General features: G+C 36.5%; 1 protein-coding gene across 2 annotated transcripts; it reads left to right on the top strand.

Moving 5' to 3' along the window:
• Positions 1-4,611: 4,611 nt before the first annotated feature.
• On the top strand, positions 4,612-22,856 carry wipf1a (WAS/WASL interacting protein family, member 1a). Of its 2 annotated transcripts, XM_084122542.1 has the most exons (9): positions 4,627-4,654; positions 8,163-8,260; positions 11,211-11,225; positions 11,646-11,775; positions 15,688-15,840; positions 17,584-18,300; positions 20,344-20,532; positions 22,301-22,405; positions 22,594-22,856. In XM_084122542.1, exons 2-9 carry the CDS (start codon positions 8,207-8,209, stop codon positions 22,638-22,640), a joined length of 1,410 nt encoding a protein of 469 aa, XP_083978668.1. In that variant the 5' UTR covers positions 4,627-4,654; positions 8,163-8,206; the 3' UTR covers positions 22,641-22,856. The 2 variants fall into 2 exon arrangements, with proteins under 2 accessions (XP_083978669.1, XP_083978668.1); XM_084122543.1 differs by lacking the exon at positions 11,211-11,225 and having other exon boundaries at positions 4,612-4,654.
• The last annotated feature ends 645 nt before the right edge of the window (positions 22,857-23,501 follow it).

A 23,501-nucleotide genomic window follows, 5' to 3' on the forward strand; every position in this document is an offset into this window, starting at 1 on the left:
TATTATGCCTCAAAGGCCTGTGATGGTGTGAGTGTGTAAGTTGTGATCTGTGAGCACTGAGTGATTCAAACACTTTTCTAATTCTGATCGTTTCTGCATGTGAAAACAAATCTTAATCAGACATTAGGTTTAACTGATATTTGAAGTGTATCAGTGTGACTTTTTGAAGTTTTGTGTTATAGACTACCAAAAATATTTTACCATATAATGGCACAACTTACAGTCAGAATCTAAAAGAGTCTGAAATCCTCTGTTAAATCTGTGTGTCACGGTGTGGGTTTTGTGTCTTGTTCTTGTCTGTCATGTGTTCCCCTGTCTTTTCATGTTTAGCTGTCTCCCGTTATGTTGATTAGTCTTCCCAGGTGTTTGTTTAGCCACGCCCCCTTGTTATCTTGTTTAGCTTGTCTGTCTGTGTATTTAAGCCCTGTGTTTAGTTCAGTCTTTGTCAGTTCTTGTATATGGTTGCACCATGTTGGTTGTTCTTTTCCTGAGTCTCAGTCCTGAGTTTGTGCTTGTATATGTGAAGTTTTGAGTTTATTTAATAAAAGACTACTGCACGTGGATCCTGCTTCCTCCTCTGCTTCAACCAATACGTAACACTGTGGTCATGTCATGTCTACATGAAGCATCATCTGTGCTCTAACGTTTGATCTCAGCATGAGGTCAAAACCTTCTAAATGATGTGTAAACGATTTCTAGTAGAGTTTCCAACGGGAACTGATTCCAGAAGGATCAAAAAAGGATCTTCTAAGAATCTGCAAAGATCCTACTGGATAAACTGAAGGATTCTCTAGAACAGAAATTCTATTAGCAATCCTATAAACATTCTGAAAGTGAATCATTTATTCCGAGTCCAAAACAGTGTTTGCTGTGATTAGAGGATCCGTGCGGTCGCCTTCAGAAATGATAGGATGTGAATCATGTGAATTCCCATCTTGCACTGGGGCATGAATAATTAATAAGGTTGATTTTTGTCTTTGCTGTTTTCCAGCTGAGTTTACACTGTTTAATCATTGCTTTTGTTGTTGGGTTTAGTAACTTGCAAATTTGTCACATCTGGAATTCATTTTCTACTCAAAATGACACATTCATACTCAAAAACGATCTATCGAATATTACCGTCAAGTTGTACCAAAAATGTGTTAGTGCAAATTGTTGTGAGGATTTTATCAGGTAAATCCTGTAAGTTATTATTATTTATTTTTCAGTGCAGGAGTGTCTGCTGACTTGATTTTGTTCAGTAAATACATCAGAGATTAGATAAGCCAAATAAGCTTGAGCGACATCTCATAAACAGGCACTGCTGATCAGCGCTCAGCTCTGTTCGGTGTGTGTGTGTGGCACTGGAAGACTCCTTCAGGATAACTGAGGTGTTTCCATCATCAGTATGCACACACACAGACACACAGACACGCAGTCACACACACTCAGGGCTTTTCTCCCTGACGACGGGTCCTGTGCATGCGAGGCCTGGTTGGCTGGCAGGGGTTGCAGTGACGGCGGTGTGTTAAGCAGACTGTCTCTGTGTGTGTTTACATCCTCCTCAGTTTGACTCCATTCTCCTTTTCATCCTGTCTCTTCTACTATATACACTTCCTTATTCTATTCTTATCGAAAAGGCTACAGTGCTGTGCACTATACATAATGCTTTTTTAGTTAACAAAGTATGCAAAATAGTATTCAGTTTAATATAGTCTAATAATAACAAGACTGGTGTGTTGTTAGTTATTTTGCATTTGAATCTATTTTTGTGAGTCAAGAAAAGATGTTAAAATCAAGTTTGAAGGTAAAACCGAGAGCATTGCAGTGTGGGATACAGTATAACATGCAGAGATGATTTGCATACTGCACACAGTAAATTAAGCAATGTTTAGTACTATGTTTTGTTGCCAACAACACTCAACCCAGTCGAGCCAGTGATAATATCTCACTCAGTGCTGCCACCTGCAGTTTCAACACTGAAGGGTTTTGTGATGGCGGAAGGATATCAGAAGGCTGCTGCTTTAAACAATACGAATAATATTGTGCCATGAGTGCTTAACCTAAAAAATACTCCAGGATTGTAAGTGTAAGAGTAACACTGTCAGGTAGGCCTAAACATAATGACTATGACTGTAAACATTCCTGTCCATTCTTCTTTTCTGGTATAGATATGGAAGCTTGTTTCCGCCACAGAATTACAAATAAAAAGGTTATTGCGATTTTTTATTTCACAATTCTGATTTTTTTTCCCTCACAATTGCGAGTTTACATCTCGCAATTCTCAGAATTGCATGATATAAAGTCAGAATTGCATGATATAAACTCACATTTCTGAGAAAAAAAGGAATTATTTTTTTCCTTAGAATTGGACTTTATAACTCGCAATAGCTTTTTTCCGCCACAGAATAAAACATTTTAAAAGATAATTGCAACATATTATATTTATATTTATAAGGCACATTAATATTGATATCCTTATTCTGCATGACCATATTCTACATCCCTTAATTATACCCAATACCTAAACTTAACAACTACTTTACTAACTATTAATAAGCAATTATTATGAGTTTATTGTGGCAAATGGCATAGTTAATAGTGAGAACTGGAACATAAACTAAAGTGTGTGACCCAAATTGCATACCAAAAACTCATTGCAATGTGTGAAAAATCACAGTAGGATCTCTAACATATCTCAGTTGTTTCTCCTAAATTACAGTGGTTTATATCTCGCAATTCTGACTTTATATCGCGCAAAACTGCTTTATTCTGTGGCGGAAACAAGTCCATAGCATAGGTATCTTACAATGCACTCATTGTGTAGCTACATACAGTACATTTTTGCACTTATATTTAAAAATATATACATTGTTCCTGCATGTATTGCAGCTGTAAAATAATTACATTAATAATGACACTGTTGACCTTCCCTTAAATCTTAACTAACCTAACCCACATCCACCTCAATATATCAGAACATATGCAACACAAAATCACAATAAGTAGGCCTATTGTAGGCTATACCTAACAATAAAAAAATGTAAGTAGCCTAAATGCACCCGATACTGTAAAATGGATTTGACTTTTCTTTTAAGAGAATTTCAGTATGTAACAAGTTTAAACACGTGTGTTTGTGTTTAAATAGAAGTAGCCTACATTTGGATGACTAGCAGGTACATTGTATTTGTATAATGGTTAAATATTATACAATAAACATAATACATTATACATAAAACAAAAATAAACTATATACATTATACAAAGGACAATATTACATTACTATAATAGGCCTTTTGTATAGTGTGTCATAAAATCAAACATCGCCTGCCTGTCTCTTAGGAAATGAGATGATATAGCCTAATACGGCTAGAGTGTCTTATCATTTGGCCTTATTTGTGCCTTTGGTAACATGTATATTAAGGACCAGAATAAACTGCAACGAATAATCAAAACAGCCAGTAAGATCATTGGAGTTGATCAGGTATCTGTGCAGAATCTCTGCAGATCTGTGGATAATAAAGTTTACCTTGACCTTGACCTTACGGGGCTGTTGAATGCTTGATTCTGATTGGTTGACGAGCGTTCTAAGGTGTGCAGTTATCTTCGGGGAAACGCGCGGCTGAAGTAGTTCCAGGCAGGTCTTGACCGCATTACAGTTCCATATCAGTTCGCCATATGATTTCAGTTATTTCAAAGGTCTTTACAGCCGACAACAGCAAAAGAACCAATAAATATAGGGAACAATAGGATTTCCATGTTTTTTGCCAAAAAAAAAAAAGTTTTAGGCTATTATGTAGCCTACGGAAAATACGTATCATAGGCCTTCTCTCTTCCACAGTTTCGCTATTAGATGCTGTTGCTGAACACTGTTGAGAGACACATACTGAGGTAATTCACACACACGCTTATATATATATATATATATATATATATATATATATATATATATATATATATATATATATATATAAGAACGGATTTAAAAAAGAAAAGAAATTAATTCAGCAAAGCATAAAATTGATCAAAGTTATAGTAAGTTTCTATTGACTTCAAACATCAAATCATCATATTAGAATGATTTCTGAAGGATCATGTGACACTGAAGACTGGAGTAATGATGCTGAAAATTCATGTTTAATTCAATGTTTAAAAAAATAAAATCACCAGCCCCAGACCTTTGAACGGTAGTGTGAGATTCTTGGACACCTGTGTGAACTTGAGAACTGCTCACCGTAATATCATAGAGATAAAGCAAAAAATAGAAAAAACTTGACACCAGCTGATTAAAAATCACTGTGCAAAAATAGCTCAGCACTAAAATGTTGACTGAGGGCCGATCTGAAGTACAAGCTCATGTCGCAGCAGCAGAGACGGGTGTCAGATCTATTTTCTCCAAATGAGTCATTTATAGTTCCTGTTTCTGTTAATGCTCTCAGTCACTGGAGTTCATAACAGCCCTCAACTGGCTAATCTCACTCTGACACAGACATTGTGTGAGGAAATGCATGTGGTCACATTCGTTTGCATGCTGTGAACATCAGCTCGTTCTGCTGCATGAAGAGCTCTCGCTGCAGTGCTAACTCTCTGATTGGTCTGTGCACTCGCAGATAGGAAGAGCAGCGCAACATTCAACAAAACCTTGGATCTGGTGGCTCCCAATGCGCAGACACAGGTGAGTGTTTCTCTGAGTGTGGAAATGATGGAAGGGAAGCTTGTGAGGGAGTGATGAAGTGTCCTGGTAAGGGCTAGTGAGCATCTCTCTCGAAGTTAGTGTTTCTGTTCAAGCTGCTGCTTCTTCTCTAACTGCTCGACCACAGAGGAAACTCAGCGGAGGAAATGTAACTCGCTCTGGGGTTTCACACAGCTTCTGAACAAGACCGGATAAACTGTTGACATGCTGTGATATCTTACATTTCTCCGCATAAAAACTGAATTTTCAATGCAAATCATGATGTAATGTCAGGTATAACTGTTCTTCTTTGACGGCTAACAAACTGGAGAACACGATACACTTGAATTCGAATGCAAATATTTAAAATAAAAGTAAAGTCTCAACAAATTAAGCAAATATTTTGAATATTGTAGCGCACTTGTCCTTACAGAGCAATGTAGAAAATATCCCAAAGTTTGGGGTCAGAGGAATTAAAAAAAAAAAAAAAATCTTTCTAAGAAATGTATACTTTTATTCAGCAAGAATGCATTAAATTGATACAAAGTAACAGCAAAGACAGAGAAAATGTTACATTTCTAATGCAAATAAATAGCTTTTCCTTTTGAACTTTCTGTTCATTAAAACATCCTGATTTTTTTTTTTTTTTTGATTGCGGTTTCACAAAAATATGAAGTAGCACAACTGTTTCAACACTGATAATAATCAGAAATGTTTCTTGATCATCAAATCATCATATTAGAATGATTTCTGTCAGGATCATGTGACACTGAAGACTGGAGTAATGATGCTGAACATTCAGCTTTGATCACAGGTTATACATTACATTTTAAAGTATTTTACAATAGAAAAAAAATTAAACAGTAATAATATTTCACAATATTACTGAGTTTACTGTGCATTTTTTTATTTTTACCAACTTTTTCTTACAGAACCCAATTTTTTTTGAATGTTATGCTGAAAGGATTCAAAGCTAAACATATATTTCAGAAATGGTTATTTACAACATCTGAGTGTTTAATTTATGAAAAGGTTGACAATTTTTCTCTCACTCCTGATTAATATTGCCATAAACTTGCCACTGAAGAGACGCTGCGATACTGTAAAGAGCAACAGATGTAAGATCAGATCTGTTACTGTAAAATGAGCATTTTCCCCTTCTTAGAAGCACTTGAGCATGTTAAAAGTTTATTTCTGCGGGTGTCAGGAAGTCATTGGTCTCAGTGTGATGATCACTTGAGAAGCAGATAAGAGCTTTTGACAGCTGGAAGCAGGTCAGATGTCTGCCTCTGGAAACAAATCGCACAGATATTAATAAGGCAAGTTGTTACATTCCTGAAGATGAACATGTGAGTTGTGTTTGCTCATACAAATGAATTGGCAGCTTTCCCAGTCTTTGCTGTGCTCTATGAAGTGGACTGGGAGGCTGTTCTGGGTGGTTAGGGCACTGGTAGGTTGTGTTTTGGTTTCTGGTGCGGTTCTTGTGTTTTCTCAGTAGCACTTCTGCTGTTGTAAGGAAACTGTGCCAGCATATGTCTGCAGACACTCTGAATTTAAGAGTCAGGAGCGACACGTCATGAGTTTACTGCCTGTGCCAAACATCCAGCGATGCACACGAGTAATCAGGTCACAGCTGTACAACATCAGTCAAAACACACTTCTGCTTACTCTTACCTGTCATGAAGATGCATATTGGGTCAAACTGGAGCTTACTTTGAGCAAAAGATAGTCATGTGCGAGATCTTTGTAGCGTAACATCATTTTTTTCATTTTTTGTTTTTCGCATGCGTAGCGAACACCTGCTGTTTTGTTACTTTCAAATGGCTATACCCTTGTGGAAAAGAAGTAGCAAACTTTTAAAAAGCGCACTTATTATGAAAATAAATAATGTACTTTAAAAGAATATGCGGTAACACTTTCTATGAAGCCCATGCTTATAATGCATTATAGACCCATTTATACCATTTATATTTATACCATTTATACCCATTTATTTATAAGTATTACTATTCTATAAATATTTTTATAAAGACTCATTAAGTCCTACACTGCATTATAAGAACAGTTATAGTTACATTTATTTATTTTTTTATAATTATAAGTCATGCATTTGCTTTTTCAATGTGCATGCTCATAATACATTATACACTGCTTTATAAATGATCAAATATAAAATAGATCCAGAGACACTTGTTTGCGGTACCAATTAGTTATCAGTTATGTATTTAATGGTTAAAGAGGTCATAACATGTTTGCATTAGAGGTCATGATGAATGGTAAAAATATATTGTTGCAGTGTTTTGCTAAAAAAATGTAAACTGTTTATTTTAATGATTTTTTTAAATTATTATTATTATTTTATTACAGGAATTATTGTTCATAGTTACATTTACAAGTAAACAACTTAAAATGTATAATGAGCACATCTTCATGATTTCTTAACATTTGCTTTTGGAAAATTGCATCCTATGTTTTAACTTTACTTAAAGCCATCAATGATGCATTTATAGAGATTAGTAACTGTATTATGACTCAAAATAAGTATTTATAAGAACACAACACGGCTATTAATAACAATATATTCACTTATTTGACAGAAATAAATCTGCATTGCTAAAAAGTCATTGTAACTATAATAACATTATAGCAATGCGGGCTGCATCTTTATAAATACATCCATGAAACCATACAACTGACTATATTAATACTTATAAAGCAGTGTATAATGTATTATGAGCATGCACATTGAAAAACCAAATGCATAACTTATAAGTAATAATAAAAAAATCATATAAATGTAACTATAACTGTTCTTATAATGCAGTATAGGTCTTAATCGGTCTTTATAAATATATTTATAAAATAGTAATACTTATTAATAAGTATAAATGGAGTTATAACTCAAGTGTAACGATTGAAGTGGAGGCAAGTGAGGTGAGAACCCAAACGCAATTTATTTACAAAAAGAACACAATCAAACATAAATCAAAAACATTAAGGCATGTAACCTCAAAACTAAAGCAGGAACATGAACACAGACTGGAAAACAAGACTACAGGAGCCTGAACACAGAAGAACAATCAACACTCGACAAGGACACAGGGCACACATGAGACAAGGGACACCTGTGAACATTTAAACAATCAACCAGTGACAACATGACGAGGGAACACAAGGCAGGATCACATGACTAAAACGGGGATCACATAACAGACCAGAACCCAGGAACGAGAAACAAACACCCAAAAAGTGTTACCGAATATACTTACAGTTAGTGCAAACTGAATGTAATGTTTTCTGACACTTACTTGCAAGTTAATTGCAATTAAATGAAAATGTATTATAGCTTAAATTTATATGAAATGCAGCTTGAGTTGCTTTATGACTGGAACAAAAACCATTGAGGACGAGGTGTGTGTATTCAGAAGATGTGACACTTCCTCAACTGATCAGCTTGGCTGTAGTTGAATAGTTGTAACTAATGTGTTTTTGTATTTTTGTTCTCTCACAGTCTTTTAGGTTAAAAGTGACACAAAACACCACATAAGAGAAACTATGCCTGGACCTCCACCACCGCCCCCTCCTGCTCCCCCTCCAACCTTTTCACTGGTATGATACCATTATTCAGATCTACATATTTTGATAAGTAGCTTAATATAGCATTTAAAGGCCTGGTTTCACAGACAGGGCTTAGATTAAGCCAGGATTAGGCCTTAGTTCAGTTAGGTCATGTAACCCCCGTGCACTGTTCGATTTCTGGGTACGGCCTTGTTGGAGCGGGTCATATTTACCCTAATTGGATTCAATACAATTCCCCAAAAATCGCACTATGAAAAAATAAAATAAAAATAACATATTACCTTTTAATATCAATATTTTTCACACATTGCAAAGAATAAATATCTGAATTTATGATTTATAAAAATGTTTTTAACCACTGACTGCCCCGCCCCCACACCTGTGGGACGTTTGCGATTACACATTTATTACAATAATATCTTAAGTAATCTTAAAAAATATCATTTGATAATTCAGACTCTAGTTTTCATATTTGGCCCCTTGTTTTTCATAAGAAATGCAAGAGCAATAGATAAATAGAGATAGATTTTTTATTTGCGATACAATTTATTAGTAATTAAAATCAAATAAGATTAAAAACTACTTCTGAATAGGATGTCTACTTCATAAATATTTAGAAAAGTATGGAAATATATGGTTCAGATCACTCAAACCATATGGAAATCGAAGAGTCATAGTGGAAAAGTTTGGTACTGCGGCCAAAAAATCATACCAAAAGCTCATTTATTGAGATATCAACCTAAAATTTGACACAGGACTTGTTCAGATGTTTGGCTTTGATTTTCTTAGATTTAGAAAATCAAACATGCTTTGTAAATTATATATTTTATATAAAATATATATATATATAAAAATATTTGTATATTTTACATATTCATAAACTTCTATAACTTTTTTTAAACTTTACTTTTATAACTGTTTTTATAACTTCTACAATAATCTGTGACATTCGCCTTTAAAAAGATACCAAATTTAAGTCTGTGCTCAGAAGTATTCAAGATTTTTATCAATTTAAGTTGGAAAAGTCATTTTCATGTGAGTGCTCAAATGGGGACTGACAGTTAACAAGTTAAACAGTTTTGTTTTCACAGACTTTCAAAAATAAAAGTTGTTAAACTCAGCAAGACACTTCTACTTCTGGACTAGAGCTCTGACATACGAGAAAGAAATGTTGTTATTTTGTGTCTGTACTGTTGCTTTTGAGGGTCAAATTGAGCCGCAAACTTTAAAATCGTATAAAAATGTTCAAATCCCCACACCTCGGCATGTTGAAACTTTGCATGCATGTTCATGACCCTAAATGAGAAAAAGTCACAAAATGTCAAGAAAAGAAAAAAACAGGTTAACCGGTATTGCTGACAACTCAAAAATCTAAATGGGTTAAACTGACTCGCAACATAACATGAGGGTTAACAGCTTTTATGAATGTGCCCTAGAAAAAAATACATACTGGTGTGCATCTTGAGACAAAACAATGGCACTGACATATTTTAAGATATTTCAGTAAAAGTTAAAACAGTTCAAACGTGCATTTTAGTCTTAAGCCTTTGTCTGTGAAACTGGGGGTATAATATCAAAATATTTATACTGGACCAAATACAAGTATTGTCATGATGATTATGTTAATAGTTCATTTGTGTGAAATAGAACAGGATCTCACATAAACCAAATGTTCAAGTGATCAGATATTGGAGTCAGATAGAAGATATGCAGCGTACAGGTTGATCATTTGTAAGGGTCATTTTCTAGGAACAGTGTCATTTGTGCCGGAATATTGAAAGTTTTTAAATCATCTCATTTGACAAAGTTACTGCGTAAGATACCAGAGCCGTAACTACCACATGCTGGACCAAACGTACAAGGACGTTTAGAGATCAGTGGTCAACAGATATGGGCTTTTCAAGGTCTTAAACCGTTAAACTGTTCCCTCCCATCTTAAATATGTGGTTATTGAGCGCTGCAGTGATGACGTATTTTTGTTGGCCAGCCCGTAAGTTGGATGGATGGATGATTCAGCTGCGGGCGCCATCGTCTGGTGAGACGCATGACTCTATCCTGATAAGCACTCATTGTCATAGTTGTAAACATGACAGCTTTCTTTTTTTCCATGAGGGGGTTTGGCACCACGACGGCTTTGTTTCCAGGCAGAACGTGACACACACGTCTCCCGGAAACCCTGTAGAATTCAACCAATCAGAGATGACGACTTCAACTTCCCATTTTGTGTGCCTTGTGCATCATACATTCAGCCAACGGTCCTTGAGGCTGAGAGACTAGTATTCACCAGACTTATTTCAGGCATTTAACAAAAAACAAAAAAACACTAACTTCAGGACGATGGAACCGCAAGTGCTAAAATACTAACTTGTTTATGGGTTTTGGCCTACAAAAATACATCATCCCTGCAGCACTCTACAGCCTTGCTCCAAGTACCAGTTGTTATTTATCGTAAAAAAAGAAAAAAAAAGTCACTTCAACATTCACATGAACATTTTGTTCTATTTTGGTTTCATTTTCACTCCGTCTGCTTAGTCAGTTGTTATCATGGATATTCATTAAGGAGCACACCTCTCTGTATTTGTTTGAGCATCACTGTGTGTTTAAAGGGATAGTTCACCCAAAAATGAAAATTTTGTCATCACACTTCCAAACCTGTATGAATTTCTCACGATAGATTACTATGGAAGTCAATGGCTTCTTTAAAAACATCTTCTTTTGTGTTCAGTGGAAGAAAGAAACTTATACAGGTTTTGGAGAACCTAAGGGTAAGTAAATGATGACAGAATTCCCATTTTTGGGCGAACTATATCCCTTTAAGTTTCTCTTAAGTTCCCATTCATTGTCCTGTATTACTGGTGCTGTTTGTGTATGGCACACTGTTTCGTTTGTGTCCTTTGATATTACATTGAGTGTACTTTATATTAATAAATCACGTTTATATTTGGATCTACTTCATCTACCTTCTTCCTCCTTGGATTAGACTGCAATTCCAAAAGTAAGTTTGATTTATATAATTTAAATTGGCACTGGAGAAAGTTTTGAATTGATCAAAATTCTGGATTTATTGTTTATTGTTCAACCGTTGAACATTATAGCTTATAGCTAACAAATAACATTGTATTGTATACACTTTTTATGCCAAGAAAAAAATGAGTGTGCCAGTTTTTTCCCATAAATAAGACGCCTGATGACGTCAATAGTGTAACAGCAATCAAATACTGATGAAAGATTGTACTTTCTTGTTTCTGTTTAACCATGTGATCACAAATACCCACATGTAATACGGCATTATGTAACGTGTAATTATGTAGCATTCACTGTCTATTCAAAGTTGTAGGTATTCAAGGCTCAATATCTATTTTGAGTTGACGGCAATGTTTATGTAACATCTCTAATTTACATTTACTTTCACTAGGCGAACACAGAGAAGCCGAATCTGAGCAGAAATGAGCAGCAGGGGAGAAATGCTTTACTATCAGATATCGGCAAAGGCGCTCGACTGAAGAAAACAACCACCAATGATCGGAGCGGCCCAATTCTGGACAGTGAGTTAAACTTGTTTAGTGCAATATGTTTTGAAATATATATATATTACACTCTTTAAAATCGATGGTTCCATGAAGAACTTTTAAAATCCATGGAACCTTCCATTGGACAAAAAGTTCTTCAAACTAAGAAAAGCTGTTATTTTAAGAACTGTTCATGGAAAGGTTCTTTCGGGAACCACATGGTTCTTCTGTGAAAACCCCTTTTTGGAACCTTTATTTTAATCAGAATTTGCGATCTGAGTGAAACAGCTTCTCGAACAAGAACAAATGTGGGGTGGGGCTTGATTTTGATCATGGGGAATTGATTGGATGGTGTTGGTTTGCTATTGGTGGGTCTCATGTGAGTGTCAGGTTGCCCCGCCCTGGCTTCCCACAACACTCCCAACAACACTCGTCCAGTGAATGTTTATTGATAAAGTCATTGGACTAGCTAGATATTACTCTCTTGGCCATAGACTATAATACTGATCCAACACTTTCTAAGTGCATGTAGCTGTGGGCTTGCATTGGCATGATTAGGGAGTCAAATTATGAGCAAAATGACGGTTTGATGCAGAAGGTCTTTGAGGATCGAAAACCAAAGCCTGGTCCAAACTTAGGGGTCCTTCGAAGGCGTTTAGCTCAGCATCCTCATGTCAGAACTTATAATTCTCCTTTTCCCAACTGTGTTCTTAGACAGTGATCTTTTAAAGTGTGAAGATGTCAAAACCCTCAGGAGGTTAATGAGCCAATAAGAAAATTCACTTTTGGAGGCAAAGTTGTCATCTATAGCAGGGTGTTTTGCATACGAAACTTGACTGGGAGTGGGAAGAGAAAAACTTGCAAGGTGACCAGTGCCTGGTTCTGCATCTGGGTGTTAGGTGCAGTTTGGGGGTAGTTCCACAGAAACAGTTTGCTTGTTGGATGAGGGGTGTTGTGGACTATTTATTAAATATAACAAATAATGTGTCTGATCTGTCTCAGGCACTACAGAGGGCACATGAATTTAAAGGCCCACTGAACTGAAGTGCCTTGGAACATGCAGCTTTATATGATGCGTTGACGTAATTTTCACTGAGACAGGAAGCTGAGGCGGGACATATTGAATGGCCCCTCCCCCTTTTCAAATAGCCAATAGCGTTACTTTACCTCACAGACTGCAAGTCAGACTTGACAGCACCATGGAAGCGAATCCGAGCACTGATGATACGCTGGATTCAATAGTAGAGGTGTAAATAAATTCTAGCCATTTCATTCTTAACCAACATTCAGTTGGAAAATGGAATAAAACTCAAGCATTTGAGCAACCGAACACACATCTCCAACCCATATTGCTCCGTAACGTGTCAATGGTCACTTTGGCCAGGTGGTGTTTATAGCGTAGGAGGCGGAGCTTTAGATTCTAGAGAGCATTTGATTGGACAGAAGATGTGATGAGAAGTTGAAGTCCATGGTGATGTCATAAAAATCCCTGATTCATTTTAGCGGAAGTGAGAGACTGTAAGTTTTGAAAGCTTATATCTCTTAAATGTGAATTTTGTCATACTAACATATTCATACTAAATGCTAAAAAACTACAATTTTGATTACGGGAGGCCTTTAAAAAAAAAATTATACTATACTATCTGATTGGTTGACAAACATTCTGAGGTGTGCAATTATTTGCAGGGAAATGCGCGGCTACAGTAGTTCCAGACAGGTCTTGACAGCATTAAGGCCCGATATTCTCATGGCAAAGTTCTTTTTCGTTCTTTGTTTAGGGGTAAAACGACGTCCGAAATACGTGAGCAGCGATACACTGTTAGCAAACATCTGACGCCAGCCACTCTGATGAGAGCGACGCTTAGATGAATATATAAATACATGCTGCGTGCTTTCCCTTTCGGTAACAAAATAAAAACAACTAAATTGAGAAAACAGTAAGCATTTTAATAAAGCATAAGAAATGCATCTAGTCATAGCAACGTGGATACGTTTGCACAAGCTCTGCAGCACTATATATTACTAATATATCACTTTATATAATAGGTTGCTTAAAGCTGCAGTCCGTAACTTTTTTGGGTTAAAATTTATCCCAAATAAATGTTATGTTACCAGCCAGTGTTCAAAACTCTCTGCTTGCCGTAGCTCGAATCAAAACGGTAAGCTTGTAATAATGTTTTTAACTCCAGTGGTACTGGTGGATTTCTGCGGGAAATTCGAGCATGTCTTCGCGTCATTACGTCACATCTGTCCACATAAAGAAGAGTCTCGGCTAGTAGGCTATGAGTGTGAGGATGGTGGAGATTTATAGCCTTTTCTCACTTGATATAATTAAACTTATCAATTTGATGGCGGATCCAGAAAGGTCCAAACGACATTCACCTGTTGTAAAATGCAAAAGACTTCGGATCGGCTACAGAAAAAAGAGACTGCAACCGGCCCATGCGAAAACAAGGATAAATATCGGAAGGGCTTTTGAAAGGTGTAAATGATATATGAATGCCAGTCTCCACACCGGCGCGACGACTGACAGCCGTACGTTCTCCTCAAAACATTGGATTCATCCGTGCTGTGCCGGGCCGAGGCACAACACACGTAAAGCTGATAATTACGCGAATAACTGCAATTGCAGATTTTGAACAGAGATGGCGACAAAGAGGAAAAACTACGGACTGCAGCTTTAAAATCAAGCAGCTTTAACCATATTAAACATGAAAAACAGTGTCAGTGCCTTGTTTCATCAGAAGTACAACTTAATTTCCTACTATAAAGCAGTTCTCCAGCATGTTCATCTTATTACTCATGTACGTCTGACCACAACCTACTGAACAGGCCAAATGAACCAGAAAAGATTTCCACATGAAAGAAGGCAGAGCCTTCGCCCACACCTACATAACTGCCACAGATCAATGTTAGTACGAAGGTGTTTAGCTGCCGGAGCGAACTTTTCTGATCATTTTATCAGTAAAATAGTTTAGCAACTTAAAAGCTACATGACATTTCTCACTAGCGAGGTAATAACGCTGCTGTTCTTGGAGTAGATAAACTAACAGTTTTGCTATTAGTAGACGCTGCTGTCGAACACTGTTGAGAGACACACAGACTCTGGTAATTCACACACACTTAATCTCTCTCTCTCTCTCTCTCTCTCTCTCTCTCTCTAAACTGCATTAATAATGGCATTGGTCTGCTATCAATGGCCTACACACAAGAGCGCTTTAAGGACAAAAACTTGACAAATGTCTTGAAATACATAATCTGAACAATGTTTTGTGGTGACCATAGTATAAGCTGAATAATTGACTCCGGGCCGTTGAATTGTTCGAAAATAATGCAACTTATTATTAATAATAATATTCTAATAATTAAATGGACGGAATCTATTATTTATTATACAATTGTAACGCTTAAGTTCCAATTAAGACGAAGACGAAGATGAAGATAGTGTATCACAAGGTTTAATAGATAAATCCAAATAGACAGCCAACATGCGAGACAGTGCGCTAGTGCACAGACAATACCGGACCAGGAGCGCAGGTGAAGGAACAACTTAAGAAGGAAAACAAACAAGGATAATTAATCACACACAGCTGACACATATGAACTAATGATAACGATGACCAAGGAGTCAAACGAGTGGCGGGAATCTGAACAAAGATGACATGTGACAAATGAAAACAAACTGAAAGTCCATGAAAACTAAATTAGACTGAACAGAATGGTGACAACAATGATGTGCACAGATAAATAATTTATAACAAATACTGCTATAATATTTCATATTCATAAAAAAGATTGAATTTTGATTTCATGGTGACTTTAAGAGTGTAGAGCCAAAGACATTCTATGAATAAATTGATATTTTTTTATAAGTAAATAAAAACAATTAATTTATTTGTAAGTATTACAAATATTATAAGTATTAATTGATTTTTTTTATTTACACAGAGCCCAAAGGAGGAGGAGGAGGAGGAGGAGGAGGAGGAGGAGGAGGAGGAGGAGGAGGAGGAGGAGGAGGGGGAGGGGGAGGGGGTGGTGGAGGACTGGGTGGGCTGTTTCAGGGTGGAATGCCAAGACTGAGATCACCAGGAAACAACAACGGTAATCATCTAAAATAAATCATTTTTATTATTATTTAATACTACAAGCCTTAAATTAAAGGGGCAAAAATATAAATATAAATATTACATAATAATAATCCTATTTTTAATTTAATAAAATATTATTAATAATAATACAATTATAATTATTATTTAATAATAATAATATCCTATTTATTATTTGATCCTATAATTGTTTTTGCATTGTGACAAAATGAAATCAAAATGTTTATACTATACTATACTATACTATACTATACTATACTATACTATACTATACTATATGTTTATAAAGTAGTAATAATCATAATTTAGTCATTTTATTTTTTTCCATTGGCATAAACTGAAATCAAAATGTTTATACTATACTATACTATACTATGCTATACTATACTATGCTATGCTATGCTATTCTATTCTATTCTATTCTATGCTATGCTATGCTATGCTATGCTATTCTATGCTATGCTATGCTATGCTATGCTATTCTATACTGTACTATGCTATACTATACTATGCTATGCTATGCTATTCTATTCTATTCTATTCTATGCTATGCTATTCTATTCTATTCTATTCTATGCTATGCTATGCTATGCTATGCTATTCTATGCTATGCTATGCTATGCTATGCTATTCTATACTGTACTATGCTATGCTATGCTATACTATACTATGCTATACTATACTATGCTATGCTATTCTATACTGTACTATGCTATGCTATGCTATGCTATACTATACTATGCTATACTAGACTATACTATGCTATGCTATTCTATACTGTACTATACTATGCTATGCTATGCTATGCTATGCTATGCTATGCTATACTATGCTATACTATACTATACTATGCTATGCTATTCTATACTGTACTATACTATACTATACTATGCTATGCTATACTATACTATGCTATACTATACTATACTATGCTATTCTATACTGTACTATACTATGCTATGCTATTCTATACTGTACTATACTATACTATGCTATGCTATGCTATGCTATGCTATGCTATACTATACTATGCTATACTATACTATACTATGCTATGCTATTCTATACTGTACTATACTATACTATACTATGCTATGCTATGCTATACTATGCTATACTATACTATACTATGCTATTCTATACTGTACTATACTATACTATGCTATGCTATGCTATGCTATACTATACTATACTATACTATGCTATGCTATTCTATACTGTACTATACTATACTATACTATGCTATGCTATGCTATGCTATTCTATACTATACTATGCTATGCTATACTATACTATGCTATTGCTATTCTATACTATACTATGCTATGCTATACTATACTATACTATACTATACTATACTATACTATACTATGCTATTCTATACTGTACTCTATACTATATGTATATAATATAATAATAATAATCCTAATTTAGTCCTATTGTTTTTTTCATTGACAAACTGAAATCAAAATGTCTACACTATACTATACTATACAATACTTACTATACTATAAGTGTATAATATTATAATAATAATCCTAATTTAGTCCTTTTGTTTTTTTCCATCGACATAAACTGAAATCAAAATGTTTATACTATACTATACTATACTATACTATACTATACTATACTATACTATACTTGTGTAATATAATAATATTCAACAAAAACTGAAATCAAAATGTGCTGTGCTTAATCATATTCTTCATATTCTTTGTTTTTTGGTCCGTTAAAACAGTAAGAGGACCAATGCCTCCTACAACTGGGAGATTCCCAGCACCCAGCAGCCCAGCAGGAAGCAGACCCCCATTGCCAGTCACCGGACGACCTTCTCCTGGGAGGGCCGGACCCCCACCTGTACCACCATCGGGACGCTCATCCCAGCACAGCTCTCCCAGCGGCCCACCAGCTCTACCTGGAAGCCGACCGTCAGGTTCCTTACCTTCTGTACAACCCCCAAGCCAGCCGAGCAGACGTCCAAGCCTTCCTCCCGCCCCGAGAGAGTCCCAGTCTTCTTTCCCTCCACCACCAATGCCTGCATCTGCCCGGCCGCCATTACCCACGATCCCTAGCAGGCCCTTAGATGACCTCCCTCCCCCTCCACCACCCACTGGAGGAAAAAGACCGTCATTTTCTCGAGATGGCCCACTACCACCACCACCACCATCAACTGAGAGTAAACCAATGAGTTCTCAGAGGCCTATGGGTAATCCGCCTCCATCCTTACCTCCAGGAAGAGGGGGGGCACCACCCATCCCACCATCCCAGAGGGAGGAGCCCAGCACTAGAGGTGGTCAGAGAAACAGCTTTCCTCCTCCTCCTCCAGCTGGACGCTCCAGCCCACTGCCTCCACCGCCCAATGAGCGGCCGCCTCCACCTGGGCGCTCCAGCCCACTGCCTCCACCGCCCAGTGAGCGGCCGCCACCATCGGGACGGAGCCCATCCATACGGGCAGGTATGTGGAAGGTCATTTCTGTTTTGCAGTTCATTTTTTACTGTCAAAATATTGAGTCAAATGTATTTTATATTTATAAAACGGTTAGTTCCAGTCCTTGATTCTGATTGATTTTATATTCACGATAAAACACGGCTATGACCGCTTCACCAAATGGTTCTATGTATCACTACACAACACCCCTAGCAACCACTCTTAGTAACTTAATCATATGTTCTCATTGATATTTTTCATTGAAGCTTATAGAGTAGTATTGTGAGAGATCGAGTAAACGAGTGTACCTGCATTTACAGTAGATATGGCATTTTCCTTCAGGTCAGTCCTATATTCGTAATAAAACATCAGTTTGAATGTCTGCTGCTATGTCTTGTCCTTTTAACATTTGGGGTTTTCCCGTGCCCTGACATGCTAGTCATTTCAATATAAAAGTCTTCTCTACTGACTGACTCACTCATAAAGACAGTCTTTGCCATCATCTAAAGGCGAATTAGTGTAACGTCTGTTGCTATTCACGGTCAGGGACTATTTTTTCCAGTGGAAGGAAGGCTTTTAGTGATTTTACTTCATGAAAGTTGCATTGATACATATTTTTTGGCTTTAATATTTGTACTGTGTGGTAACCGTTTTATAAAAGCTCCGCTTCGCGTCGTTCCTAACAACGCCCTTCAGCTGTGACTTATTTACGATACAGCACAGCCTCTCGTACCTTATTGCTTACATATGTATGGTTTAAATTGGGGTTAGTAAATCTTACTTACTGACTATGTGTTTGTTAAAAACTCTGACAGGACGGAAAGTGATATTGAGGTCATATGAAAAACAAAAACATGTTTTGCCATGTAGTGACATTTTTTAAAATGCAACTAGTATGACTAACTAATATGATGTCTATCTTTAAAAATGTAAGGTGTAAAATAGTTTATAATAAAACATAAATGTGTTTTTGAAAAGTTTGGGGTTGGTAAAATTGTAAAAGTTTTTGAAAAAGTATATTATGCTCACCAGGGCTACATTTTTCAAAATAAAACATATGGTTTTATTATAATTTAAAATGGAGTTTGCTGCTCAAGAAACATTTCTGATTATTATCAATGATTAAAATAGTTGTGCTGCTTCATATTTTTGTGGAAACCATGATACATTTTTTCATCATCCTTTGATGAATTGAAAGTTCAAAGGAACAGCATTATTTTAAAGTATAAATATTTTGTAACATTATAAATGTCTTTACTGTCAATTTTGATCAATTTCATGCATCCTTGCTGAATAAAAGTATTATTTTAAAAAATCTTACTGACCACAAAGGAGTAATTAGTTATAGGAGGAATTACACTGTAAAGTCGTGTTTACACCAAAATTACCCGGAACAACAGAAATTTTTTCCCCCCCAGAGCCCAGACCTGTTGCTGTCTGCGTTTCCACCGCGGTCTAAAGTACCGTGAAGATTAGGCAAATAGTCCGGTGATGTAGGACTGCGCACGACTTTACAGTTCATGCTGGATTTCATCCTCTGAATTTAAGCTCTACAAAGCCTGAACCTCGTCGTCGGTCCATCAGTCGTATTTTTTAAACTCTGTTGATTTGAATAGCAGACGACTGTTACTGCACGCACCGCAACAGATGGTGGTTGAAATAAAATGCTGCGTGGAGTCAACCAATCAAAATGCGGCTTGAACTCAACCAATCAGCATGTTCAGCGCCCAAGTCCCACCCCTGAAAGTTCCTGAACTTTGAAAAGGAAAAAAATACTCGCAAGCAGGGACTTTCAGATGGGGAAATATTTACCCGGAACTTCATTTAGACTCTGGTTCCTGCGGTGGAAACACACTGAGTACCAGCCCAAAGTCCCTAGTTCCTAGAGAAAGTTCCTGCGGTGGAAACACGGCTTAATATGCTTTTAAATTTTCCCCATTTTTCAAATAAACTAAATGTGAATTTGGAGATGCCTGTATACACACGATTCATGTGTTATGATGTTTAGAAACAAGACATTGTTTTATTGTTTTGTGGATTTCTCATCATGCGACTGGACCTCCCCTCCAGGTCCTCTTCCACCTCCACCCACAGGAGGAGGAAACAGAGGTGGGATGCCTCAGCCCGTACCTCCTCCTAATCGTCCCGGTGGATCAGGCAGACCCGCTTTTCCCCCAGACCCTCCCAGAGTGCCCAGCTTTCCTCCCCCACCCCCCGAAACCATCAACGGCTACCAGTGCCCTCCACCACCTGCCACAGGTACGACAGTTAAAGGGACAGTTCACCTGAAAATGAACATTTTCAGGGATTGTTCACCCCCCAAAAATTATGTCATTAATTACTCACCTTCATGTCGTCCCAAACCTGTAAGACATTCATTCATCTTCAGAACACAAATGAGGGCTTTCTGTCCCTCCATTGACAGACTACGCAACTACCACTTTCAAGGTCAAGAAAGGTAGTAAAGACATTAAAGAAATCCATGAGACTCCAGTGGTTTAACCTCAATTTTATAAAGCGACGCAAGTGCTTTGTTTGTGCAAAAAAAAAACAGAATTTACCACTTTATTTACAAAATATGAATCTCCAACTCTACAACGTCTGCTGTCGTGTCAACACACAACATATGTGACCCTGGACCACAAAACCAGTCACATGGGTCACTTTTTTGAAATTGAGATTCATACATCAACTGAAAGTTGAATAAATAAGCTTCCCATTGATGTATGGTTTGTTATGACAGGACAATATTTGGCCGAGATACAACTATTTGAAAATCTGGAATCTAAGGGTTGCAAAAAAATCGAAACATTGAGAAAATCTCCTTAAAAGTTGTGCATTTATGTTCACGATTGTGCTGCATCCACTCACAAAAATAAATGTTTTATATATTTATGGTCGGAAATTTACAAAATATCTTCACGGAACATGATCTTTACTTAATATCCTAATGATTTTTGGCATAAAAGAAAAATCGATAATTTTGACCCATACAATGTATTGTCGGCTATTGCCACAAATATACGCGTGCGACTTATGACTGGTTTTGTGATCCAGGGATGCATCGTGGTGCTCTCTTGAACGTGCATATTTAGTAAATAAAGTGGTAAATTCAGTTTTTTGTGCAAAGCACTCGCATCGCTCTATAAAATTGAGGTTAAACCACTGGAGTCTCATGGATTACTTTAATAATGTCTTTACTACCTTTCTTGACCTTGAAAGTGGTAGTTGCGTAGAATGTCAACAGAGGGACAGAAATCTCTCAGATTTCATTAAAAAGATCTTAATTTGTGTTTCGAAGATGAATGAAAGTCTAACGGTTTTGGAACTACATGAGGTTGAGTAATTAATGACTGAATTTTTGGGGTAACTATCCCTTTAAGACTGGAACCTACATCTTATATCTGTTTATGAGAAAATGGCAGCATGTATAGGTCAACCATACAAAAGGTAGTGAGTTTAAACCTGAAGAGAGACATTTCTGCATTGTCGTCAAAAAACAGAATTGAAAATAAAGTAGGTTTTCTGGATATGAGAAAGTATTTTAACAGAAATAAGTTGAGTTTTAACAAAAAATGTATGGTTATTGTATTTGGAAGGGATAGTTCACAGGGTGAAATTCTGTCCTCATTTACTCACCCTCGTGTCGTTCCAAACCTGTATGACTTTCTTTCTGTCTTCTGTGGAATGTTGAAGAAAATATTTTGAAGAATGTTTAGAAAAAAACTGCTTCGGTTCCCTTTGACTTCCATTGTTTGAACAAAACAAAAACTACAATGGAAGTCAAAGGGAACTGACTCTGAAATATCTTCTTCTGTATTCTGAAGAAGGTTCGAAGTCATTCAGGTTTGAAACGGCATGAGGGCCAGTAAATGATGAAATGATTTTCATTGTGGGTGACCTTTCCCTTTAATGTCCATAGATAGCAGATGCAGCATTACGTATGGTTATGAAAATGTGCTATTAACAATTGCTATTGACTGACTCTGTTTGGCGGTAAATAATCTATCGTATTCTTTTCCTCTAGATGAATGGGGGATGAGGTTTTCCTTCCATGCTCTGTCTGAATTACCTCCACCAGAGCCGTACGTCTCCTTCACGAAGTCTTACCCCAGCAAGGCCGGGGGCAAAGGTCAGCACTGCAGGGTTTTGTGCAGAATTGTAATGAGAGTTCTCTAAAAGTGTGTGTTGTTGTGAATCTAGTATGATGCAAATGTCCACCCACAATTGGTTTTTGTTTTCCTGCTTTTAGAGGTGATATGTTTAAGTTTTGCATATTTTAATGTCAGAATAGTTAGTTTATATCTATTTGTTTTTCAGGAATCGGAGACAGAGGAGCGCCACCCTTGCCACCAATTCCCAGATGAAATGTTTAGGCATTATCATAGTATGAGATGGATTTTCATCTGCTGAATGAGACTCAAGAACTCATTTTTTATATATATAAAAAAATAATTCTTTATTTTTCTAATTTCTTTTGGGCGAAAAAATGTATGTCCACTATGGCAATTAAAGTGCATTCTGTCATTATCCGTGAAAGTTTGTTTTAATCAGTTTGAAATTAAAAGATTTTTGTGTGTGTACAGGTTTAAACTGCATTGTGAGGTCCAAATGTCCCAACAAGTGTGTGTGTGTGTGTGTGTGTGTGTAGTTCAGGTATTTCCTACATTGCGGGGACATTTTTGGTCCTCATGAGGAAAACAGCTTATAAATCAAAAAAGTGATTGATTTGAAAATGTAAAAATGCTGAATGTTTTTTGTGATGGGTTGGTTTAGGGGTCGGGTTATGGGAGAAAATATACCGTTTGAACAGTATAAAAATTATTATTTCTAAGGATGTCCCTATAAAACATGAAAGCCCAACTTACAAAAATACCTTGTCCTGCTAATTATATCTACATTTATTTATTTAACAGACTAATGTATCTGACTAACATTTGAGAAAAATAGTGAGTAATTTAATGTATCATAAAGTAGCACACATTTCATCAGGAATCCAGAAGGTTACGCAGCTAGAAAAGTGAAGTTGCAAAACTGAAGAGGAAAGAGAGATAAGTTCACATTTGAAGTAGTTGGGGCATTTTGCCTCTCAATTGAAAATGGTTATTCTCTCCTGAATTTATTTGTTTTTCAATAAACTTTCCTACAAATAATATGTAGGACATATCAATGCAGGAATATAGAATAGCCTACATTAAAGCCGCTGTGAGCAAGGAAGTGAATATAGC

The sequence above is a fragment of the Abramis brama genome (assembly GCF_963993115.1).
Source record: "Abramis brama genome assembly, chromosome: 8".
NCBI lineage: Eukaryota > Metazoa > Chordata > Actinopteri > Cypriniformes > Leuciscidae > Abramis > Abramis brama.